Source organism: Podarcis filfolensis, assembly GCF_964270895.1.
Source record: "Podarcis filfolensis genome assembly, chromosome: 1".
Taxonomy (NCBI): Eukaryota; Metazoa; Chordata; class Lepidosauria; order Squamata; family Lacertidae; genus Podarcis; species Podarcis filfolensis.
The window spans coordinates 127,219,996-127,246,782 of record NC_139604.1 but is presented as its reverse complement, the minus strand read 5'-3'; the positions used below and the strand labels follow the sequence as shown (position 1 = coordinate 127,246,782).

The 26,787-nt window shown below is 42.8% G+C and overlaps 2 protein-coding genes across 5 annotated transcripts in view; both read left to right on the top strand.

The window, feature by feature from the left end:
* PRKCH (protein kinase C eta) overlaps positions 1 to 26,787 on the top strand; it is a 117,481-nt gene that overhangs the window by 32,641 nt on the left and 58,053 nt on the right. For all 4 annotated transcript variants that reach the window (XR_014548137.1, XR_014548138.1, XR_014548139.1 and 1 more), the window contains exon 2: positions 76 to 139. Coding sequence is in view for 1 of the 4 variants with exons in the window: in XM_083614064.1 (XP_083470190.1) it covers positions 76 to 139 (64 nt within the window). In the remaining 3 variants the exon portion in view is untranslated. The remainder of the gene's footprint in view (positions 1 to 75; positions 140 to 26,787) is intronic.
* On the top strand, positions 6,254 to 9,064 carry LOC310764070 (uncharacterized protein). The gene is made up of 2 exons (XM_083617260.1): positions 6,254 to 7,646; positions 8,932 to 9,064. The coding sequence occupies exons 1-2, from the start codon at positions 6,300 to 6,302 to the stop codon at positions 8,944 to 8,946; spliced, it is 1,362 nt and encodes a 453-aa protein (XP_083473386.1). The 5' UTR covers positions 6,254 to 6,299; the 3' UTR covers positions 8,947 to 9,064.

Below are 26,787 nucleotides of genomic sequence, written 5' to 3'. Positions count from 1 at the left end.
TTTGGGCAGCTTGCATTCAATAAATTAATTTAAAAATGATGATGATGATGATAATAAATTCTCCTTCTTTTACAGGTGGACCTGGAACCAGAAGGGAAAGTGTTTGTAGCAATAACTCTCTCAGGAAGCTTTACTGAAGGTAAGAGGAATACCATTCTCCCCTTTACCAGCCCGTTATATTTTTAGAGCTTACACATAACACACCATTAGCCTCTAGTTGCTGCAGTTGAGAGTCTCCTGTGGCCACTGAGCAGAACGTAAGGATGTCATAATTGCCAGGGGTTCACATAGCTTAAGCATCCTTGTCGGAATAACAGCAGGAGATACCTGGATGGGAGCAAAGATCTCCTTTAACAAGCTCAAGCTACAGAGTGAGTTTGAAGGGCACATCTGAGCCTTGGCGCTGTTTTTTTTTTTTTTTTTAAAGAGGAGATTCAGAAGGGGGGGAACTGAAGATGGAATATAGATGCGCTAGGAAAGGAGAGGGTGCGTAATCCTTTCAATCCTGCTGTCTCTTGTGCCTTGGGGTGGATCCGGGGCCTGGAACAAGTCCTCTGCAAGGAAAATTAAGAACAGTTTGGTCTCTTTTTTTTCTTTCATCATTTTTATTAAGTTTTCCATTTTTTTAATATTACATCATAACAAACATGATTCACAATTCCAAAATTTCCTCATTCCCCTCAGACTTCCCTCAACCACCTTCTCTGCTTTATTTCAAAATAATATCATTTCCTGCATATTTCCTTTTTCACTGCTTTTTTAAAAATATACTTTAACTTACAAATTATATAATTTTTTTGCTAATTGTAAATGATTATTCAAAACCTGCTCATGAGTCCAGTTCTTTGCATTGATTCTTTACATAGGCCGAAAATGGTTCCAAGTCTTTCTTAAAGGATTTTTTTGTCCTTATTTTGAAGTCTTTCGGTTTTGCCATGTAGGCATATTCCCTAAGTTTTTCTTGCCATTCTTCTTTGGTTGGCATTTTATCGCTTTTCCATCTTTGTGCAAATAGCATCCTTGCCGCGGTTGTAGCAGACATGAAGAGTTTTTGTTTGGTTTTTGGCAAATCTTAACCTATGGTTTGGTCTCTTTCATTCAGGAATAAAAAGGCAAGTAAAGAGATAAAAGTTTAGAAAGTTATGCATAGCAGGCTCAGAAGTGGAAACAACAGGAAATACCGACTGTAGAAGAATGGAGAACAAAATTGTTAGATTATGCTGAGTTAGATAAACTGACAGGAAAGATTAGATACTTAAGAGACCAAAAATTCATCGAGGACTGGGGGAAATTCGTGGAATATCTGGAATGTATAAGTAATGGTCAGATAACGCTAAGGGGACTTAAAGAAGCACTGTGAAAAATTAAGGAATATTGTCTAAAGGGAATAAAAGGAAAGATATAAAGAATGTCAATACAAAATTAAGAAATGCGTAACTTAAATGATAGCCACGAATGATTTACGGAAAAACTGAAGGAAGTTTTGAAAAAGAACAAGCTGTGAAATACCTGACGTGAACTAATTTGTTTATTATTTTTGATGTAAATTAATAAAAATTATTTCAAAAAAAAAAAAGAAGAAAGTTATGCATAGCAAAGAAGAAGAGTTGGAACCACAGTTACAATACCTTCCATGAATGATGGGAGGTTCAGGAGACATAAGAGGAAGAACTTATTGAGGCTGCTCAGCAACAGAGCATTAATAATAAGAATAATAATAATTATTATTATTATTTATTATTTATACCCCACCCATCTGGCTGAGTTTCCCCAGCCACTCTGGGCAGCTCCCAATCAAGTGTTAAAAACAGTACAGCATTAAATATTAAAAACTTCCCTAAACAGGGCTGCCTTCAGATGTCTTTTAAAGATAGGATAGCTGATTATTTCCTTCACATCTGAAGGGAGGGTGTTCCACAGGGTGGGCGCCACTACCGAGAAATAATTTATTATTTATACCCCGCCCATCTGGCTGGGTTTCCCCAGCCACTCTGGGCAGCTTCCAACAGAACACTAAAATACAATAACCTATTAAACATTAAAAACTTCCCTGAACAGGGCTGCCTTCAGATGTCTTCTAAAAGTTTGGTAGTTATTTTTCTCTTTGACATCTGGTGGGAGGGCGTTCCACAGGGCAGGTGCCACTACCGAGAAGGCCCTCTGCCTGGTTCCCTGTAACTTGGTTTCTCGCAGCGAGGGAACTGCCAGAAGGCCCTCGGAGCTGGACCTCACTGTTCGGACGGAATGATGGGGGTGGAGACGCTCCTTCAGGTATACTGGACCGAGGCCGTTTAGGGCTTTAAAGGTCAGCACCAACACTTTGAATTGTGCTCAGAAACGTACTGGGAGCCAATGTAGGTCTTTCAAGACCGGTGTTATGTGGCCTCGGCGGCCGCTCCCATTCACCAGTCTAGCTGCCGCATTCTGGATTAGTTGTAGTTTCCGGGTCACCTTCAAAGGTAGCCCCACATAGAGCGCATTGCAGTAGTCTATGCGGGAGATAACCAGAGCATGCACCACTCTGGTGAGACAGTCTGTGGGCAGGTAGGGTCTCAGCCTGCGTACCAGATGGAGCTGGTAAACAGCTGCCCTGGACACAGAATTGACCTGTGCCTCCATGGACAGCTGCGAGTCCAAAATGACTCCCAGGCTGCGCACCTGGTCCTTCAGGGGCACAGTTACCCCATTCAGGACCAGGGAGTCCTCCACACCCGCCCGCTTCCTGTCCCCCCAAAACAGTACTTCTGTCTTGTCAGGATTCATCCTCAATCTGTTAGCCGCCATCCATCCTCCAACCCCCTCCAATTTGATTTGCATGCAGAAGGTCCTAAATTAAATTGCCGGCAACTCTCAAGCAGGCCTGTGTCTGAAACCCTGGAGAGATGCTGCCAGTCAGTGTGTGCACTACTGAGCTAAATAGACCAATGGCACAGAGCTGAGCTCCTTCTCAAAGCCCAGGAAGTGCTTACCAGGCTTTGGGAAGGGGGTAGGAGGTCTCTAGGACGTTGTCAAAGCGTTGTGCCTCCTTCCTCAAGTCGGGCGCCTTGTTTACCTGGCTTAAGCCAGGCCGCAGGGACTGGTGGGGAGGGCGACAAATGCTGGCCTCACACAGGGCAGCATATTACCAAGGTCTGCCCCTTGCAGCACACAAAAGTTAGAAAGGAATGACTTCACTAGCTTCCCAGAACAGTAGCTGTACTGGGCTGAAAAGATAAACAAATAAAATTCTTTTATTTATCTGGCACCCCATCAAACCCAGCGGGGCTTACTTCTCAGTAGGCCTGCACAGGGTTGCAAATTCTCATAAGTAAGTTGTGGTGAAAATTGAAGCAGGGTGGTTTTAATTCTGTTTTAGATTATTATTATTATTATTATTATTATTATTATTATTATTATTAATTTATACCCCGCCCTCCCCAGCCAAGGCCGGGCTCAGGGCGGCTAACAAGCAATAATAAAAATAAGTTGAATGAATACAACTTAAAAAGAAAATTAAAATACATTAAAATATTGAAACATTAAAATATTAAAATGTAGCCTCATTGCAGGAGAAGGGAAAAGAAAAAAGAAAGAGGGGGAGGGAATCAAATTGGCTCCAAGCCAAAGGCCAGGTGGAACAACTCTGTCTTACAGACCCTGCGGAAAGAAATCAGATCCTGCAGGGCCCTGGTCTCATGAGGCAGAGCGTTCCACCAGGCTGGGGCCAGTGTTGAAAAGGCCCTGGCTCTGGTTGAGGCTAATCTGACTTCCTTAGGGCCCAGGATCACTAGGGTGTTGCTATTTATGGACCTTGAGGCTCTCCGTGGGGCATACCGGGAGAGGCGGTCCCGTAGGTACGAGGACAGTTTTGTCTAGGCTCTGCCCATTGGCAGTTTGCAGTGTCTGGCTGATGAACCCTAAGGGGGGATGCCTCTCTTGACAGAATTAAGGTTGCCCGCTCCTGCTGGAAGCATGCACATTGGTGATGATGTGTTTGAACCGTGCTTTGAATGCTCTGAAGCAGACTTGTGCAACCTGGAGGCCTTGGGATGTTGTGGACGGGAGCTGAAGTTCAAAACGTCTGGGGGATGCCAAGTTGCTCTAAAGCACTGAGGTTCCTTGGTGAATTTATAGCGAAGGTGAGATTTGAATGAGGATCTTCCCAGAACACACTCCTTTCGCTGCCATGCTAATCTAGCCTTTCTCTGTGGCTTAACAGAGCAAATAATGTTATGTGCGCAGTGGAATATTGACTCAGAGTCTCATCCCCAGTTTTAAGACAAAAACAAATGAAAGCTGTAGGCAGCACAAGCAGATCAAAGGGAGTAAATTCAGAATTTACTAATGCAATTTTTATGGGGCTGGTTCCTGAATATTTCATGCTTGGCTATATTTGCAGAAGGTGTACCTACCTCTGAAGTGCAGAAGAATCTGTCTGACACGTTGCTTCCAGTCTGAGCAAGTGAGATGTGCTGGGAAATGCTGACAAAGCCCCGAGAAGGGAGATGGGTTGGTGATAAATAATATGTTTTGAGAAGGAGACAGACAATTTTCAGCTTGCCTTGGGTCCTGGAGTGTATCGTTCTTCTCTTCTGCAAATGCAGAGCATGTTTTTTCACCTGTGGCTTTGGGCTGTGGGAAACTTCGGCCACTCGTTCGTTTCCGTTCGCAAAGCTTTCTGCCACTGCTAAAGATATGTAGGTCACATCCGCGACGTACATTTAAAGCACGCGCGTCCCCCCCCAAGAATCCTGGGATTCTCACAGAGCTACAATTCCCAGCAAAATAATCCATGACTGTTACAGTGGCATAAGAGCGCCCTAAATATGTGTTGTAAGTAATCCAGTACCGAGGGCCTTCTGGCAGTTCCCTCACTGCGAGAAGCCAAGTTACAGGGAACCAGACAGAGGGACTTCTCGGTAGTGGCGCCCGCCCTGTGGAACACCCTCCCACCAGATGTCAAAGAGGAAAACAACTACCAAACTTTTAGAATACATCTGAAGGCAGCCCTGTTTAGGGAAGCTTTTAATGTTTAATAGGCTATTGTATTTTAATATTCTGTTGTAAGCTACTCAGAATGGCTGGGGAAACCCAGCCAGATGGGCAGGGTATAAATAATAATAATAATAATAATAATAATAATAATAATAATAATAATTATTATTATTATTATTATTATTATTATTATTATTATCTGCTCAAAGGCGGAACATGCTTAGCAACATGGGGAAACCTGAAGCACAGAGCCAAACACTTCCTCTCCTTAATTTGGCCCAACCTCATCCTTGCAAAAGAGATAGAGAGGAAAAACTGGTGTCATATGCAATGCCTTTGCCCAGGGATGCTGAATGACTTCTCTGCCTCCATAATGACATTTTTTGGGTACTCTAAGATGGCAAGCTTTCACAAGCTCAGCTGAAAGTTCCTCTCAAAGAGTCAGTAACCTATATGACCCTCTCTAGTAAGTGCAGACTTTCCCCATTCATTGTCCAAGTGTTACAGAAAGTTTTTTAATTTCTTGTTTTATTTATAGCCTGCCTTGCTCCCAGGACAGGACCCAAGATGGTTCCGGACATAAATTAAAACAGGTGTAAAACACGCAGTTACAGATAATAAAATAAAACACCAGTTAAAGAAAAGAATCTATTTTTTAAAACGACACTGGAAACACTCTCTTTAATAAAAAAATGCAAAAGCACACTCACAAAAATCCCATTGGCTTGATCCAACAGGCTCTTCTTATATTTTCATGACATTTGAAATTTGCACCTTAGCTCAGCTTGCCATTCCAATTTGGAGTTTTCACACATGCAAACAGGGCGGCTGGATTTGCCTGCACATGCAAGGGGCAAGGGGTTAAGATGGCGGCGCAAGCACTTGCAGCGGCTCGGCACTCCGAAGACCGGTATTCAGTGATTTGTGTTTTATTTTTATTTGTGAACTTATTGCTGCTATGGACTGTGAATACTCAGGCACAAGAAATTTATAGTCGTCAAGAGCTCTTAAGTATCGGCAGAGGAGAAGGTTGCAGCCAGGAGGTCTCAACCTATAACATTCCAGCTGAGCTTATCAGAGAGCCTCCATATCTTGCACATTCTTGGGATACTCCCCTTGCTCTCCTTGCCAGAAAGAAAAGAAAACGGAGAGGGCGTAAGCAGAAGAGGGGTTGCAGGGCTGGACTACGAGTGAGGTTAGGTAAAAATCCCCACAAGCCTGCATTGCCAAGTCTCCTTGTATCAAATGTGAGATCCTTACCTAACAAGGTGGAGGAGTTGGAGCTTATTACCTCTCGGCAGAAAAGTATCCGGGACTGCTGTGTTATGGTCCTTTTAGAGACGTGGCTGGATCCCTCCTTTCCACAGGGACTTCTGCAGCTAGAAGGACGCTCAGTAATTAGAGCGGATAGAACCGCTGAATCCGGGAAGAGCAGAGGAGGAGGAATTTGCGTTTATATAAATAACAACTGGAGCTCGGACATCAAACAAATGGACACGCATTGCTCTCCTGACTTGGAGTACCTAGTGGTGAAGTGCCGCCCTTTTTATTTGCCACGTGAGTTTAATGTTGTTATAATAACAGCGGTGTATATACCTCCCGATGCAAACACTACTACAGCTATGGGCCACCTGCTAACTGCTATTAGCAAACAGCAGCGGGCCCACCCGGATGGAGCATTTGTGGTTGCTGGTGATTTTAACCGAGCCGATTTAAGGACTGTGCTTCCTAAGTTCCACCAGTATGTTGATTGTCCCACTAGGGGGGGAAATACCCTGGACCGAGTATATAGTAACATCATGCATGGATACAAGACCAAGCCCTTGCCCAATTTGGGGCAGTCAGACCACATATCTTTACTTATGATACCATCATATAGACCTCTCGTATGCAGAATTAGACCATCAACTAGAGAGATACGAGTGTGGCCAGTAGGTGCATCTGAGCAACTTCAAGATTGCTTTCGGAGCACCGAGTGGTCGCTTTTTGTGGAGAATAATGTGGACACATACGCTTCAACAGTACTGTTCTACGTTAAAAGCTGCATTGATGTTGTCACTACCACCAAACAAATACGGGTGTTCCCTAACAACAAGCCCTGGCTAAACAGGGATGTGTATCTTCTGTTAAAGGCAAGAAATGCTGCTTTTCATTCTGGTGATGCGCAACAGTATAGAGAAGCCAGAGCCAAATTGAAAAAGGGCATTAGGAATGCCAAAGCTATGTACTGCCGGAGGATTGAAAAACATTTTGAGAGCTCCGACCCTCGTCGAGTATGGCAAGGCCTGCGACAAATCACAGGGCAAAATATTAAAAACGAATTGGCCAGTAGCAGTGCGCACCTGGCTGATCAACTGAATCAATTTTTTAGTCGCTTCGAGGTGGGAACTGGAACTACCGTCACTACAGCATTGGCTACCAGCACATCATCAGAAACTACTACTGATAGACAACCATTTTTATTACAGACCTCTGACGTACAACGTGCCTTTCGGAGCATTAACATTAGGAAGGCAGCTGGACCGGATGGAATTATGGGACGGGTTATTAGGGACTGCGCTGCAGAATTAGCTGGGGTATTTACGGACATTTTTAACCTATCCCTGTTGCAGGGTTCTGTCCCTACCTGCCTGAAGACATCGATTATAGTGCCAGTCCCCAAGCAGTCAGTGGTGGTATCTCTCAATGACTATAGACCAATAGCTCTAACATCTGTTGTTATGAAATGTTTTGAGAGATTGGTGCTAGATCATATTAAGGCTGGTCTTCCATCCACTCTAGACCCGTTCCAGTTTGCATACAGAAGAAACAGATCTACTGATGATGCTATTTCCATCGCTGTCCATACTGTACTGAGTCATCTAGAACGACAGGGAACCTACGCAAGGCTGTTGTTTGTGGACTACAGTTCTGCCTTCAATACAATTCTGCCAGACAGGTTATTTCTTAAAATGACCAATTTGGGTATACATCAGAAGATCTGTCTGTGGGTAAGGAATTTCTTGACTGATAGGCCGCAGACAGTGAGAATGGGACCTTACTATTCTTCTACTCTAGTATTAAGCACAGGAGCCCCTCAGGGATGTGTGCTAAGTCCCTTTCTCTATTCCCTGTACACATTTGATTGCACCCCACTGTATAAGTCCAACACAATCATCAAATTTGCGGATGATACAACAGTGGTGGGGCTCATTAGTGAGAACAATGAGACTGCTTATAGGAAAGAAGTACAGGGGTTAATTCAATGGTGTAAAGAAAACAATCTTATGCTTAACACCAAAAAAACCAAAGAACTCATAATTGACTTTAGGAGAAAGAAAAGTGTATTTTTACCATTGTACATAAATGGCGAGGAGGTGGAGAGGGTTGGTAGTTTTAAATACCTGGGCATTTATATCTCTGAGGACCTCTCATGGACTGCAAATATTAATATGGTTGTGAGGAAGGTGCAGGGGAGGTTGTATTTCCTGAGAATGCTCAGGGGACTGAATCTATCTCAGCACCTACTTCTGTCCTATTATCACAGTACCATCGAGAGTGTCTTAACCTATAGTGTATTATCGTGGTATGGGAGCAGCTCCGAAACGGATAAAAAAGCTTTACAGAGAATAATTAAAATTGCCCAGAATGTTATTGGGCTCCAACTACCAACCCTGGATGAGATCTTCACGTCTCGCACTTTGAAGAAGTCACACAATATCCTGAGAGATCCCACCCATCCTGCTCACAACTTCTTTGAACTGTTGCCTTCGGGCAGAAGATATAGGACAATGAAAACACGAACCACACGCCTTCTGAATAGTTTCTATCCAAGAGCTCTGATTGCACTAAATAATGATCTCAGGGCCAGTTGCAAGAAATAGCAAGCAGGGAGTAGGAAGGAATGAGATAGGTTTTAGGTTATGTTATGCCTTTAAATAGGTTATGTTATATTCTGGATTATGTTATGTTTTATAGATTATGTCTGAATAGGATGAGAGTGTTGGAGATACGTGTAAATGTGTATGTGAACCCGGTCTTTGGGGGGGTGTTTGATTTTCGTTGTTGTGTATACTGTGTATATACGGACAATGACAATAAATTTATCTAATCTAATGCCGCAATAGGTCCCAACTTTTTGTCGAGAGAACCTTTTGCATAATGCTTTTCCTGGGGGAATGAGGCAGTTGTCCGGGCAAACCCAAGTGTTTTTGCTCTTCTCCATGTTTTCTGATTATATGTCTCCTGCCCATGTCAGTGTAGCAGTTCCAAAAAAGAAGCAGGCAGGTTGCTGTGCTGGCAGGCACCTGAGACATCGTTGTGTTATGTATTCAGTGGTCGGTGTTGCCTGGGCTTGGGTCTGGACTAAGGAATCTGAGCTCCTGTGTCCTGATTCGTTCCATGATGTCCAATCACAGAACATTTCATGATTTGGTTCTCTGCCATTGGCCCTTAAACTCTGAGTCATGATTCACAGCTTGGAAGTTTAGACAGCCAATCACGCTGGGAGTGGTCGTGGTCCAGGCCCTCAGAAATGTATATAAGCAGTTGCTTTGTCCCTGTTGTTCAGTTACGTACTTCAGTCAAGGTTCTTGTTGTTATCACTGTGTCTTGCCTTGTGGGAACCCACCTACACTTTAGTTGTTAGAGATGTTCAGGTATCTTGTGAGAAATAAGGGACTATTACTCCGATAAGGGACTATTACTCCAAAGAGTTGATGCTTTTGAATTGTGGTGCTGGAGGAGACTCTTGGGAGACCCATGGACTGCAAGAAGATCGGGCCTAAACATTCTTAGGGAAGTCAGCCCTGAGTGCTCACTGGAAGGACAGATCCTGAAGCTGAGGCTCCAAGACTTTGGCCACCTCATGAGAAGAGAAGACTCTCTGGAAAAGACCCTGATGTTGGGAAAGATGGAGGGCACAAGGAGAAGGGGACGACAGAGGACGAGATGGTTGGACAGTATTCTCGAAGCCACAAACATGAGTTTGACCAAACTGCGGGAGGCAGTGGAAGACAGGAGTGCCTGGCGTGCTCTGGTCCATGGGGTCACGAAGAGTCGGACACGACTAAACGACAAAACAACAACAACACTCTGATAATCATTGGCCTGGTAGGCTTTGCCAAATGCACTTGTTCTGAATGTGAAATGGACTGGGGAGGGAATATTCCTGCTTCCCTTCCTCTGTGTAGGAGTCAAGGTGGGAGAGGGAAGTGATAGAAGCACCTGAGAACCAGAGGAACCTGTGTTGCATCCTAGTTGCCCAAGGGGCGTGTGGAAATCACAGATAATCCATCTAAGGTATGCTGCTGGACCACCTTGGACTACACCTGCTTAGGAATTTGGCTCCTTTGGGAAAACCCGGATGCTGCAGGAAGGAAGAGAAGGGCTGGTGTGAGTCAGGAGGAAAGCTCTGCCATTTTCCGATGAAGTATAAAGCCTACTTTGTCGTCGCTGAGGAAAATGGTCAAGCTCTTTGGCTGAAAACCTGTGTGTGTGTGTGTGTGTGTGTGTGTGTGTGTGCCCTTCAGTTCTGGGACACAGAGAGGCATGTTGGCAGCATTGACACTACAGTTTCCTCCATTTTCACGGCACATTGCGATTTCCACACTATATTTGAGCTTGCAGACAATGTAAAAGCCTCTTCTACAACTATCGCGTAATACAGGGGTCAGCAAACTTTTTCAGCAGGGGGCCGGTCCACTGCCCCTCAGACCTTGTGGGGAGACGGACTATATTTTGAAAAAATAAATGAATGAATCCCAATGCCCCACAAATAACCCAGAGATGCATTTTAAATAAAAGGACACATTCTACTCATGTAAAAACACGCTGATTCCCAGACCGTCCACGGGACGGATTTAGAAGGCGATTGGGCCGGATCCGGTCCCCGGGCCTTAGTTTGCCTACCCATAGTGGAACCGTTATAGAATATAAGCGCAATTTTATTACTCATTTCCATATTATATTTTTCATATTACATTTTTGGCAGTGGCTCCCCGTTTGTGGAGTGCTCTCCCTGGGGAGACTCGCCTGGCGCCTTTAGGTGCCAGGCGAAAATGTTCATCTTCAGCTGATTGACTTCCAATGGCCTTTTAAAATGTGTTGTGGAAGGGGGGGGAATATTGGTTAGCTTTTGTTCCTATATTTATTACGCATTTTGTGTTTTTCATATTGTCATTTTACATAGTGATCCACCCTGAGATCTGTGGGCATAGGGCAGTATTAAAATAAATAAATACAGTGGTACCTATGGTTACGTACGTAATTCGTTCTGGAGGTCCGTTCTTAACCTGAAGCACCACTTTAGCTAATGGGGCCTCCCGCTGCCGCCACCGCACGATTTCTGTTCTCATCCGGAAGCAAAGTTCTTAACCCGAGGTAATATTTCTGGGTTAGCGGAGTCTGTAACCTGAAGCATATGTAACCTGAAGCGTATGCAACCCGAGGTACCACTGTAAGTAAATAAATAAATTTGAAAACAGATCCCCCCCCTCCAGAAGGAAATAACATGGAAATGAGTGTTAAACTTCCACCAATATTCCACTAGAGTTCCAAAAGAGGCTTTTACATTGTGTGAAGTCTCAAATATAATGTGAAACTTAACAGGTAGAGAGATAATGGGAGTGGAATGTTGAACAATCTCAGGACTGGGCAAGGCATATGGGTCCCAAGACTTTGCGGAAGTCGGCTCTTAGTCCCAGTTGACCAAAAGCAGGTGTGCAGTTGGAACCAAGCATGGATCAAGAACTAAAGTAGCAATTCAAATGCAGAATCATTGGCAGAGTTCTCATGTGCAAAAAGACAAGACCTAATAACACAGTTTTGTTTTGTTTTGTTTAAACACACACACCTTGCAATACATTTCCATGTATGTACTGTCAGTCTTCTTCTTTTTTGGCAATCACACGTAGCCAAGTAAGATTGTCTTCCATGAACACAGTCTTAACAGTGAGTCCGTAAATGACCAATTCTGGATCCACACATCCTTCCACAGTGGGGACATAGGTTTCCAGTTGGGAGTTGATCACGGTGAGGGTTTGCCAAGCATGCCTTCCTCTTAGCACGTTTCTCCCTTGTGTTCTGAGTTTGAGTGTCTTCAAAGCCCATGACACCTTTGGTAGAGGCTGTTCTCCAACTGCAGCGCTCGCAGGCCAGTGTTTCCCAGTTGTCGGTGTTTATATTACATTTTTTTTAGATTTGCGTTGAGAGAGTCTTTAAACCTCTTTTGTGAACCACCAGCATTACGCTTTCCATTTTTAAGTTCAGAATAGAGTAGTTGCTTTGGAAGACGATAATCAGGCATCCACACAACATGACCAGTCCAATGAAGTTGATGTTGAAGAATCGTTGCTTCGACACTGGTGATCTTGCTTCTTCCTGTACACTGGCATTAGTTCGCCTGTCTTCCCAAGTGACGTGTAAAATTTTTCAGAGACACTGTTGATGGAATCTTTCAAGGAGTTGGAGATGGTGTTTATAAGTGGCCCACATTTCACAAGCATACAGTAAGGGTACTGTCAGTGATTCACCTAAGACAACTCCTAGGTGAGATGCAGTCAGATGCGAGTAAATACTGTCGTTGCACAAACAGAGTCACACAGGTTGACCTGGAAATCCTGTATAGTTCTTTTGGGTCAGGAGAACTCAATGGCTGGCCTGAGTGGGTGGGGGTGTTCCAGAGCTTTGGAACAAACTGTTGATGCTCCAACCAGTAGGACTGGTGGCTCACCACTCAGGAGAGTGGCACACAGGTGTGCAGGCTCCTAGTCCTGTGGGTTTTCAGCTATTCCAGATACATCTGCAGTTAAGATTGTGAGCGATCAGTTTGACCTTGAACTTTCAGTTGTTTATTTGAAGGGCTGTCATGGGACAGTCCTCTGTTAAGTTCACCGTCTCTCCCATCATGACGAGAGGCCTTATTTCTATCAGAATTGTCCCCATTGTTTCCAAATTTGCATATCAATTAGCACAAGCAAATGCTATGCAAAACAATTCTGTTTTAGCTTTCTTGGGTAATACAAAAGTGTCAACTCTACTTAATCTTAGGCCTTCTGGCAGAAGGGGTAAAATCTCAAGACAAAGGCTCAGAAGCAAGGGGGTGAGGGCTGTATATATTTTGTCATTCAGCCACTCCATCCATCCCATGATATTCACTGGGCTTCAGTCCTGGAGCACTAGGCATTACCATGAACTTCCTCTGATCTGTCTCCTATCCCACCATGCTCCACCCTATGAACTGCCAGGTACCACCTCTTAGCTCTCAAGCTCCACCTGCTGTGTCTAAAGGTGTGAGTCTTAGACGACTTCCGGGTTAGCGCCATCGGCAATGGCGGAGTTCCTCTGACTGAGAGGAACCCGCTCCGTGAAAATCGGGTCTTGCCGCGGCGGCGAAGGCGGAGACCCCTCAAAAATCCCAGGCAGAGGAAGCCTGGGAACGTGGGATTCGGCTGACACCAGGAGCGCCTCCCCTACTCGCAGGGAACCCCTTTTTTGGGGATCCAAATCGACGTGGGGTGAGCGGTGCGGTGTTTTGAATTGACCGCTACTTTTACGGAGTGAAGCCGCACAGCCGTTGCCGGAGAGCGCTGACTTTTTCCTGTGGACAATTGGACTCTAAACAAGTACCCGTGAGTAGAACGGAAAATTGGATTAAGAAACATTTTAATTTGGTATCGAAGCGGGAAGGTCTGAACAGGAAGTCCGCCTTCCGCTTTTGTAAATAGACTAAAGCAAAAATTGTGCAAGCTAAAGCCTGGAAAGCTGTATATAAAGGTCTAAATTTCCTTCAGTTTTAACCACCAAAACCCCTCTTGGAAGCAGGAGAAAAGAGGGGGAATTTTTGATTGTTCAAGCCTGCAGAAAGAAAGTAAAGAAAGATAAATGTTCACCGTCTCAAACCTGGGAACGGGGTGTCAGAGACAGAAATTTTTGTGGAAGTTCATTGACTGTGAACGGAACGTCTTTTGACAGATAGGTGAAGAAGAGAAACAAATTGATTCCAATGTTGCCTTTTGCATTTAAAAGAAACAAAAAAGTTGAAAAATGAAAGTAATTTTCTTTTGTTGGACCTGCTTTCAAAAGATGGATACAAATAGAAATTGTCTCCTCTAGAGGGAGCTTGTTAAATTGTTGCTGGAGTCAATCTGGGGATTTCACAGCTGTGGAGATTAGGATCGTGGGACCAGACTCTGACCTTGAATAAAAATGTGTTTAGAAGAAGTTTTGGTGCTTGCTTTCTGCAAGACAAGTGCTTTGTTGGAGCAGATGCATGAGAAGATGGATTTGATGACTATTGCAGTCAAAAACTTTGGATAAACAGTGAATACTTATATAGAAACTATTCAGGAACCAACCCAGGAACCTGTTTTGACAGGGCAAGTGCAAATGCAGAAGACAATGGAGGAGGTTGCTGTTGAACCTCAAGTAACACAAATGGAGAGACCCGAGGCCCTGCAGGAGCATAAGCCGCTGTCCTTGAAGATTGAATCTGGAGCGGGCCGGGGGGGGTCTGGAGTCGTGGGGGCTCTTAATTTTGGAGGGACTTTGAAACATGCTCTTAAATACTTTCTGGACTACACTGCTGACTGTGGGGAATGGGACTGTGGGGAATGGGCTGATCTGCTGAGGGGAGATGGAGATATCTTTGGGTTGGAGTTTCCCCGAGACCTACTCCTCAATGAGAAAGGAAAGAAACTAAGAAAGAGATCAACAAAAGACAAGGTAAAGTGCAGGTATAAACAAGAAGAAGATCTGCAGAAGAGACGTGGAAAAGAAGAGCCTCGGACATAAGATTACCAGGTTGATGGACTAGATGGAATGGACAGTAAGGACTGATACAACCCGAGACCAGGGAGAAGAGACGTTGGAGGAAGATTGGAAGAGAGTTTTTAAAAAATTTATTTTGGGAATTGGTGTAAAATTAACGAGTATTAGGAAAAATGTTGGAATGAAACTATTTGGCTTTAGTAGAAATGATATAAGGAGTTATGTATAAAGGACTTCCGGAGGCGGCGCGACCGGTAATGGCTGCCTTCTCCGAGTAAGGAGAAGGGAGCTCCGCTGTAAACGGGTCGTCCGCTACGGCGAAGCGGAGACCCATTCAGGAAAACCACAGGTGGCAGAAGCCTGTGGTCTCGGGACCCGGCGGGCGCCAGAAGCAGCCCCCAAAACGTTGAAGGGACCCCGTAAGGGGCTCCGGATCGCGGAGGGGGTAGCGGCGCTGTGGGTCGTTGCGCAAACAGCGAAGTGAAGCCGCATTGCTGTTGCCGGTCAGCGCTGTCCTTTCTTCCTGCAACTTTTCTGAACTTTGGAAACTACAACCCGTGAGTAAATTTGGACATTGAAAACTTTCTGAAACTTTTGTCAACTTTCTGAAACTTTTTGAGAACTTTATGAAACTTTTAAAACTTTTTTGAAAAGTTGAAATCTGGCTGAAAACGGAGTGAGGATAAGCAGGAAGCCCATCTCCCGCTATACTGAATTTTAAGCAAAGAGCAGGAGGAGTGGAGACAAAAAGTTATGCGTTAACTAAATGCTGGCACCCTGTTAAAGCAGTTTTCTGAGTGAAAGACTTTGAGCTATTGACTTTTGCTGGTCATATTCGGGGTGCACTGATATCCTTCTTCTGTGGCACCAGTGGATTATAAAATAAATAAGAATCTCTGGTGCTGGAGCTGCCTGGATGAGCACCAGTTTGCAACTTTGGATACATTGAATTCAGGTTTTGAAACATTCTGAGTTGGAACTGGATACTTTGAAACTGTTGCAGTCAAGGCACTGTAAGAAACACTGTTTTGCTTTAAGTTTTACTCTGCTAAAAATAATACATTGTGGAGGCGATAGACATGGATTTAAATTTATAAGTTTAACTTGGATTTGATCTTTTCCCTGAAGACGTATTAAGCTCCCTCTAGAGGATTTTGGACTTACAGCAGTGACTTTGTTTTACTTTCCCTTTCCCGGCCTCTGTTTGACTATTGCATCTGGGACTCTGCTTTCTCATGGGAACAACTTGGATTGACCTTGGATTACAGATAACTTTGGAATGAGTGGCGCAAGGAGAAGAGGAAGGACTAAACAAACAACTCTAACTTTATCTGCAGCCTCACAGCGTAGATCTTCTGTGCCGGCCTTGCCTTCCACTTTGCCTCCAGACATAGAGGCGGCCTCCCTAATACAGGCAGGGGAGGGTGAGACAGAGGAGCTGCACCTGGGAGATATGGCTTCAGGGACAAGTAGCTCTGTCTTGGAGAAAATTTTGGAGAAACTGGAGGCTTTGGACAAGAAGGCTGATTTGCATACAGCTAAAATTGAACAGAACACAGAAAGCTTGAATAAGCTGACTGGACAAGTTGCACAGAATGCCCAGTCTATTGGAGAATTAAAGGAGGCTGTAGGTGAAAATCGTAAACTGGCTGAAGATACTAGTCAAAGATTGGAAGAACTTGAGAAAGAAGTAAGACCACTCAGCAAACAAGTTGGAGAACATCAGATTTACTTTTTGATGACAGAACTGCGAAACAGGGAGACCAACTTGAGGATACGGTCAATACCAGAGGTGGAAGAAGACAATTTTATTGAATTTCTAACTAAGGAATTTGCCAAGTTTTGGAAGTTAGAGGAAAAAGACTTTAAAATTGTATCTGCTTTCAGGCTTGGCAGAGTCAGAAGGACAGAGAAGCCCAGAGATTGTTTGATAACACTGAGATCAAAGGAGGAAAGGGACAAGATTTTGGGCCTGCACTACGAAAAGTCACTAGACATTTTGGGCAAGAGAATTGAAATCTACAAGGACATTCCTAAGCAGTTGCTGGACCTTAGATCTAACTACACGGAATTGGCAAGACTGTTGAGAAGCAACGCAATTATCTTCAGGTGGGAGTTTCCACAAGGATTATCCTTTACCTACAGAGGGAGAAAGATCAAAATCAAAACAGTGGAAGATAGAGACAAGTTTTTGGGAGCACACGGAGAAGACCTCCACAAAGGACTTGGATTGCCAGCGCCAGAACTTCCAGGGGAGCCCGCCCCCTCGGATCCCCAAGGACCGGAGAACAAGGTACCACCCCAGAAAGAATAACCAGATCTATCCAGGATGTCTCTGCAGCTTTTGAGTTGGAACATAAATGGCTGTAACAGTCCCGAAAAAAGGTCTAAAATTTTTCATATTTTAAAAAAGGAACAATTGGACATTATATGCTTACAAGAAACACATGTGATTAGGCTCCATAGAAAGGTGTTAATAAATAAAAGGCTTGGTCAAGAATTTATATCATCGGACACAGTTAAAAAGAGAGGTGTAGTGATCTATGCAAAAGAGAGCCTTTCACCAAAATTTCTCTTTAAAGATGAAAATGGAAGAATCCTCGCAATAGAAGTACAGTATCAAGGAGAAAAAATTTTGATATTAGGAATTTATGCTCCAAATGAAGGAAAATCGGATTTTTATAAGAAGTTGCACGAGATCATGCTGGATTATCTGGATTACAACAACGTCATCATGATGGGGGACATGAACGGGGTCGTATCAACAAATATGGATAAGTCACAGAACCAGAACATTACTAAAGAGGGAAGACTACCTAAGACCTTTTTTGAAATGACTGACAATATGGACTGGGTTGACATCTGGAGAGTTAGAAACCCCCTGGGAAGAGAAGGAACATTCTTTTCTGAAGCTCAACTGACTTGGACACGAATCGACCAAATATGGATAACTAGAAGTCTGGCACCTAAGGTGAGGAAGGTGGAAATCTGCCCCAAAACATGCTCCGACCATAACGCCTTGAGAATGGATATGACATTGATCCCAATCGGCTCCTTTAGATGGAAGATGAATGATGGCCTGTTTAGAGACCAAAGAATTGTAAAGAAGGCCCAAAAAACCTTAAAGGACTATTTTGAGATTAATTTGAACACTACGGTGGAAAAAAGAACTATCTGGGATGCAAGTAAAGCTGTGATGAGAGGGTTCTTGATTCAACAGAATTCCTTAAAGAAAAGACTGCAAAATGAAAAGAAAGATAAAATTCTGGAAAGTATCAAAGAGTTGGAGAAGAAGTTAAGATCTAACCCGAAGTCCCAACCGATTCTGAGAGAAATCAAACTTTATCAGGCGCAATATTCCAAGCTGATAAATCAGGAAATAGAATGGAAGATTAAAACAATGAAACAAAAAACTTTTGAATCGGCAAATAAATGTGGGAAACTGCTAGCTTGGCAGTTGAAAAGGAGACAAAGATTAAATACAGTAACAAACTTAGAGGTTGAAGGAAGGAACATTCAGAACCCGGGAGAGATTAGAAAGTGCTTCCAGAGGTATTTTAAAAAGTTATATACTCAAGGGCCACAAGATGAAATAGAGATTACACAATTTTTGGAGAGAAATGGATTAGCAAAGCTGTCAGAAGAAAATAGAACAATTTTAAATGGCAAAATAACACGACAAGAGATTGAACAGGCCATCCTGAGTCTGAAACAGGGCAAATCACCAGGGACAGATGGACTGACCTCTAACTACTATAAGGCATTGAAGGATTATTTGATACAACCTTTGTTGGAGGTCAGTAATGAAATAATGGAGGGGAAGAAGGCGCCTGAATCGTGGAAAGAAGCATTTATCACATTGATTCCAAAGTCAGAAACTGAAAAGACACAACTCAAGAATTACCGTCCCATCTCCCTTTTAAATGTGGATTACAAAATATTTGCAGATGTTTTGGCACGAAGATTTAAGAAAGTTTTAAGCGAGATAATCCATAAAGACCAGGCAGGCTTTCTCCCGGGCAGACATATGTTTACTAACACAAGGAACATCATAGACATATTGGAACTTTTACAAACAAACATAAACACTAAAGCAGTTTTAATTTTTATAGACGCGGAGAAAGCCTTTGACAACATTTCTTGGAAATTTATGAAGGGGAATTTAAAAGAAATGGGAGTGGGACGGGGGTTTGAGAACGGGATTGAGGCAATATATTCAGAACAAAAGGCTAAACTGATAGTTAACAATGTGGTTACAGAAGAGTTTAAAATTGAAAAAGGTACACGACAAGGCTGCCCGATTTCCCCATTACTGTTTATTTCGGTTCTGGAAGTGCTCCTGAATATGATTAGGGGGGACCGGTTGGTGGAAGGGATTCAGGTCGGAGCGAAACAATATAAACTTAAAGCTTTTGCAGATGACCTAGTTCTGACATTACAGGAGCCGGAGTCTAGTTTGAAAAGAGTACTACAACTGATTCAAAACTTTGGTCGAGTGGCAGGATTTAAGTTAAATAAGCAAAAAACTAAAGTTTTGGGGAAAAACATGACAGATATTGAGTTGGAACAGCTTCAGAAAGAGACAGAACTAAATGTGGTTAAAAAAGTTAAATACCTAGGGGTAAACATAACAGCAAAAAATCTGAGTTTATTTAAAGATAATTATGAAAAATGTTGGTCAGAGATTAAGAGAGACTTGGATAGTTGGTCAAGACTAAAACTTTCTTTGTTAGGCCGAATAGCTGCCATCAAGATGAATGTATTGCCAAAAATGTTATTTTTGTTTCAGACACTGCAGATTGTAGACAAGACAGAGTGCTTCCGGAAGTGGCAGAAAGATATTTCTAAATTTGTCTGGCAGGGCAAAAAGCCCAGAATCAAATTTAAAATATTAACAGATGCGAAAGAAAGAGGGGGCTTTGCCCTGCCAGATTTAAAGTTGTATTATGAAGCTGCAGCTTTCTGCTGGTTAAAAGATTGGTTACTTCTTGAAGATACGGATGTCTTGGATTTGGAAGGTTTTAATAATGCGTTTGGATGGCATGCATATTTATGGTATGATAAAGCTAAGATAAATAAGGCCTTCAAGAACCATATTGTCAGAAAATCAGTTTTTAATGTCTGGACAAAATATAAAGACTTACTGGAGAATAAAACTCCGAGGTGGCTGTCACCCCTGGAGGCTAAGGCTCGGAAAAGAGCCAATATGGAGGCCAACTGGCCAAAATATTGGGAGATAATAGAAAAGGATGGTGACAACTGGAAATTGCAGAGTTTAGAAAAGATGAGAGACAAAGTGCGAGACTGGTTACACTATGCTCAGATTAAAGAAGTGTTTAAAAATGACAAAAAGCTAGGATTCCAAGTGGAAAAGTCAAAGTTAGAAACTGAACTGTTAGAACCTAAGACTAAGGTACTTTCAAGAATGTATAACTTGCTGCTGAAATGGAACACACATGACGAAATGGTAAAATCAACAATGATAAAATGGGCGCAGGATATTGGGTATAATATTATGTTTGAAGATTGGGAAAGGTTGTGGACCTCTGGGCTGAACTTCACTGCATGTAATGCGTTGAAGGAAAATGTGATGAAAATGATGTATAGATGGTACATGACCCCTGTTAAACTGGCTAAAATATACCATTCGTCTGATAGCAAATGTTGGAAATGTAAGGAAAATGAAGGAACATTTTTTCACCTCTGGTGGACCTGCCCTAGAGTGAAGGCCTTTTGGGAGAAGATATATAATGAATTAAAAAAGGTGTTTAAATACACCTTTACTAAGAAATCAGAGGCCTTTCTCCTGGGTATTGTCGGCCAGAGTGTGTTAAAAGAGGACAGAACATTCTTTTTGTACGCAACAACAGCAGCAAGAATATTAATTGCCAAGAATTGGAAAACTCAGGAGCTACCCACTGTGGAAGAATGGCAGATGCAACTGATGGACTATATGCAATTAGCCGAGATGACCGGCAGAATTCGAGACCAGGGAGAAGAAAGGATGGAAGAAGACTGGAGGAAATTTAAGATTTATTTACAAAAATATTGTAATTTGGCTGAGTGCTGAATTGGATGCCAGTGTAGACAATTGTCTACCATTAAATTAGATTTAAGGCTGAATTATATGTCAAACCAAATTAAGATTATTAATTAAGATGAGTTAAATGATAATTTGTTTGAAATTAATTTAATAATGATGTAAGTGTATGCGGGAGGTGTGGGGGAGTCCCATGTAACAATTGAGAGATGTTAAATGGACAATGATAAGTGCTTATCTAATATATGCTTTATTTGAAAACTTTAATAAATATATTATAAAAAAAAAAAATATGTATAAATAAGTACTAAATTTTAAGCTTTAAGGTATTTTATGGCAAGATAAGGTTAAAATAAATTAAGGTAAACTGAACGACAGAATATAGTGAAAGATGGAAAGGATTTGCTGAGTTAATTAATAAGTTAGACTGCTAAGATAAATTACCCAATAAAAATTGAGAAAGATGGAAAGAATTTGCTGAAACAAATAACTAAACTAGAATACAAAAAGGGAGGTGTGAGGAGGTCAATGAAACAAGTAAATGAAAGATAAAGATATGGAATTATTGGATGTGTGTTTTTTATTGTTATTGTTGTATTTTTATTTTTTATTTTTTTATGTATTTTTTATGTATTGTAACGTATGTTTTGTTAATTTTTTTGTTGCTTTTTTCTCTTCTTTTCTCTGTAATCTTTAAACTTCTAATAAATATCATTAAAAATAAAATAAAATAAAGGTGTGAGTCTTAGAAGACCTGGCGACTCTAAAGCATGTGTCCCCCTCACCTGCTTATAAGATCCTGCTCTGTCTAAGGCTACAGAGAATGAGTGTTATGGAAATGCAAGGGGAACGAAGAGGACATCTGTAAGCGCAGCCAATTTTAATTCCAAACTTATTTCCAAATTTCCCAAATAATGAACCTTCTTCCTTTAGGGCAGCCTTTCTCAACCTGTGGGTCCCCAGATGTTGTTGAACTACAACTCCCATCACCCCTTTCTAGCAAGACAAAAAATTTTTTTTCCTTCCAGTAGCACCTTAAAGACCAACTAAGTTAGTTCTTGGTATGAGCTTTCGTGTGCATGCACACTTCTTCAGATACACTGAAACAGAAGTTGCCAGATCCTTCTATATAGTGAGAAGGTGGGGAGGGGTATTACTCAGAAGGGTGGTGGGAATGGGTGGTTGGTAGATAGCTGTGATGAGCCTGTTGACGACTCTTAACAAGGCCAGAGCTCAGGGATGATGGGAGTTGTAGTCCAACAACATCTGGGGAGCCACAGGTTGAGAAGTGCTGCTTTAGGGGAAGCTTCCCAATATGTAAATCAGGAGGTCATTAGTAGTCTAGACAAATGGAGAGAGAGAGAGAGAGAGAAGCTTTTCCATAAATATCAACCAGAATGGACTTTACAATAAAAATAACTGTGTGGGGATGTTTTTGTTTGTTATTATGGTATATAGTTTTAGGTTGTAAAACACCCTGTAATCTTCTGATGAAGGGTGGTATAGATTTCTCTCTCTCTCTCTCTCTCTCTCTCTCTCTCTCTCTCTCACACACACACACACACAGAGTGCTTTTTTTCTTTAAAAAAACGTTTAGGGGTACTCTCATTCCGTCTGAGACTCAGGAAGCACAGTGACAGGAAATGAGGCCATCGGGAGGTAGCAACAGAACTGACGATTTTAAATTGTTAGTTTCGTCTCCCGCTAAATTTACAAAATGTTTAGGGCTATGTGGAACCCTGTGTCCCCCCAGGAAAAAGCCGTGTGTGTGTGTGTGTGTGTGTGTGTGTGTTATACATTGAATAGTTTCCCCCCTGGAAGAACCCACAAGTCAGGAACATGTGGACTAGCTTGTAAATAAGCTTGCTTTGCACCTTCCAGTTTCCAGAGAATCAGAATTGTAGAGTTGGAAGGGACCCCAAGGGTCATCTAGCCCAGCCGCCCGCAATGAAGGTTTTGCTTCCCCCTGCCCTCATTCTTTCTAGGCTGGAAGCCCTAGTGGTTGGAAGAGGAGTGATTCCTTCTTGCACTTTGGATATAATCTAACATGGGTGTCCCATTACCATGAGCACCCTCAGGGGACAGGGACCCAGTCAGGGTTGCAGGAGGAGCACAAATCAAACAATCCAAGGTCAAGCAACTGAGAAGCAGTCTAGCTGCATATATGAAGTTGCCCATTGACAGTTAGAAGCAGCTGGAAAACTGACTTAGGCACACAAGTCGCCTGCTCACAGGCTTTCTTACAATCATGTGTATTCCTGTTTAAATTATAGTCACGGGCTGCATCTATACTTCTATAGAAAAACGCTCTGAAAATCTTCTGAAAAATCCATTTTAAAGCTCACAATGGAAAATTTCGTAGAGTTCTGATTTCAACTCTAGAGCGCCATCTGGTGTGACAGTCTTATAACGCATTTGTAACATTTTATTTTTACTAATGTAGCTGAGTCCCTGGTATGTTGTCTAAGTCATGGAATGGATCATTGACATCCATATGTAACATTGGAAAATGTTGATCACTATCTTTCCACAAGGGCTGACATTGATGCCGAAATCAAACATCGCCTGAGCTCTGCAAGTGCAGCTGGGACATTCGCAGGGAAATCAAAACACTTCTTTACAAAGCTTGTACTACTAACCTTACTGTATGCTTTTGAAACATGGACCACTTATAAACGCCATCTCCAACTCCTTGAAAGTTTCCATCAACGGTGTCTCTGAAAAATTTCACACATCACTTGGGAAGACAGGTGAATTAATGCCAGTGTACTGGAAGAAGCAAAGATCACCAGTGTTGAAGCAATGATTCTTCAACATCAACTTTGTGGAATTGGTCATGTTGTTCAGATGTCCGACTGTCATCTTCCATAGCAACTACTCTATTCCGAACTTAAAAATAGAAAGCATTAATGCTGGCGGTCCACAAAAGAGGTTTAAAGACTCTCTCAAGGCAAATCTAAAAAAAAATGTAGTATAAACAACGACAGCTAGGAAACACTGGCCTGTGAGCACTCCAATTGGAGAACAGCCTTTACCAAAGGTGTCATGGGCTTTGAAGACGCTCAAACTCAGGACGAAAGGGAGAAACTTGCTAAGAGGAAGATATGCTTGGCAAATATACACTGTGATCAACTTCCACCCAGAAACCTATGTCCCCACTGTGGGAGGACGTGTGGATCCAGAATTGGCCTCCACAGTTCACATATGGACACACCGTTAAGACCGTATTCATGGAAGACAATCTTCCTGTATGCCACAACAGCAGGAAGACTACTCCTCGCACAGAGATGGAAGCAACAGGATATTCCGACAATTGAAGAATGGCAACAGAAATTATTGGAGTATATGTTGGGATTCGCAGGATACTGAGTAAGTCTGCAGGCTTCAACAGGCTGATGCAATACTCTGTGAACTGCTGGGTGTGTGATTAATGTGATTGGCTATCACCTGTTTTAAAAAGGAAAGCCTGTTCAACAGTAACTGTGGTGGTTGTGCTGTGGTGTGGTGGTGCTGTGGTGGAGAGTATTCGTTTGCCTTAAGGTGCAGGTACTCTGTATGAACTGCTTTTGTAAATACTTGTATATAGCTCACATTAAAAAGACTGCACTAAAAAGAAACCTGGGACTCTGAGCGTTTCGCTAAAAGCGCCGCGAGGAATTCGTGACAGTATATGGAACTAGCAAGGCTAACTAGAAGAATCTGACAGCAGGACAATGAGAAATTCCAAAAAGAATGGTCCAAATCTATGGTACACTTAGAGAAAACTGTACATAAATAAAGACACTCACAGGACTGAAATAAAACTCATAACGTTTATTTTAAACATTTGGTTAGACCATAAGATGTAATGCTGTAATATAAGAAGGATTGTATGTTTAAAGTGGGGCATGGGTGACGCTGTGGTCTAAACCACAGAGCCTAGGGCTTGCTGATCAGAAAGTTGGTGGTTCGAATCCCCGTGACGGGGTGAGCTCCCGTTGCTCGGTCCCTGCTCCTGCCAACCTAGCAGTTCGAAAGCACATCAAAGTGCAAGTAGATAAATAGGTACCGCTCCGACGGGAAGGTAAACGGCGTTTCTGTGCGCTGCTCTGGTTCGCCGGAAGTGGCTTAGTCATGCTGGCCACATGACCCGGAAGCTGTCTGCGGACAAACACCGGCTCCCTCAGCTTATAGAGCGAGTTGAGCGCCGCAACCCCAGCGTCGTCCGCGACTGGACCTAACGGTCAGGGGTACCTTTACCTTTATGTTTAAAACTTATTAAGGAATTATAGACATTGATAGAATTTATATATAGTAAACACGCTTAAGTAAGAGCAATATAGAGAAGCCGGAAGAGAGGTGAAGGGAAGTTAATTTGGATAAGATATAGATTTTTAAGGAGAATAATATTGTTAAGCTATATTGTGTTTAAGATATTTGAAAAAAATCAATAAAAATTATGGAGAGAAAAAAGAAGAAGGAGAAGATGTTGTCTAGGTCATGGAATGGATCATTGACATCAATGGACTTGAGTAATTCGATTTCAGTGGGTCTACTCTAGGTAGGACTTAGCTGGACACAACCAATGATTGCTAAATTTGCATCTATGCATATAAATCAGCATATGCAACTCTGAGTCCTTTCCTTGCTTTCTTTGGCAATACATAAGTGGCCACCCTAGACAAACAGATGTCTGTCCAAATTCTTCAGTGTGCAAGAATCCAGTTCCCAAGCCCTTTCCTGATGTGTGATGTCCGAGTGTGATTTGGAAATAGCTACCTGGCTTTTTCCTTGGCCAGTCATGGAGCAGAATGACAGGCAAGTGTGTGTAAAGGCACTTAGAAGAGCCGTGTGTCAGTGTGGAAACAGGAAGCTTGTGATGTGCAGCTTTTAAAATAGCCATTCTGAAGAACTGGAAGAAATTAATAGCAGGTTTTGGAAGCCATCATTCAATGCCTTAACACTCCTCTTGGTGTTTCTGAGAACACTGAGGGGGTTTTTCTACTCATATGCAAATTTAACCAGTTAATCATCTTGAAACTCAGCTAATCTGGTGGTAGCCTTAATATAGCGTTATGTGCACCTCACTTTGCCAAGATTTCAGGGGTGCAGTGCTTCCAAAGGTTTGATTTCCTTTGGAAGGAGGTCACCGGTGGCTTCCTAGTGTTTGGCAAGGCTTGCATGTATTTACAAATATACAGGTTGAATATAGGTGGAGGCACACAGCTTAAAGACTGTAATACATCTTCCCCCAATCCAACGTGTTGCCCAGATGTTGCTTTCTGGCCCAACTGGTGGAGGTTAATGGGAGGTGGCCTCTACCAACAACATCTGGGCCACAGTTTCCGTACAGTATAGTACGATTGCATCTTGTGATGGGGGAGGTATATTCCAGGGATGGTGCGTGTAGGGGAAAAGTGTATACTCAAATCTGAAACTGCCCTTGCGCGAGCATACTTACCTTCTGGCACGCTGCTCTTGCAAGCTCACGCATGGTCTCCTGAGAGCATCCCAGAGCCTGCGAAGCAAGGTGGTCAACAGGGAGAGCTTAAAAGCTCTTTCTGCTTGGGGGGAAACCTGGCACAAAAAGAGCTTTTAGGTTCTCTGCAGTTAATTTGCACGATTTCAGCCAGCCGGCACCCAACTGCACAAGGTTGAAAATTGAGTGCTCATATGATGTGATCACACTGCAGTGATTCAGACAGAGCTTCGAGACACAGGAAAAGGATCTGCAAGCAGAAAAGAAAGGGTAGGGACCATATGATCCCAGAAGTGGAGATCCTGGGTTTCAGAAGGCGATTGGATGGCTGATGGAGCAGAGAGAATGAGGGGGAGGAGAGGAGATAAGGAGGAGCAAGGAATGAAGTTGCTTAAAAATACAGTGGTGCCTCAGGTTAAGAACTTAATTCGTTCTGGAGGTCCGTTCTTAACCTGAAACTGTTCTTAACCTGAGGTACCACTTTAGCTAATGGGGCCTGCCGCTGCTGCCGTGCCGCCGGCCCACGATTTCTGTTCTCATCCTGAAGCAAAGTTCTTAATCCGAGGTA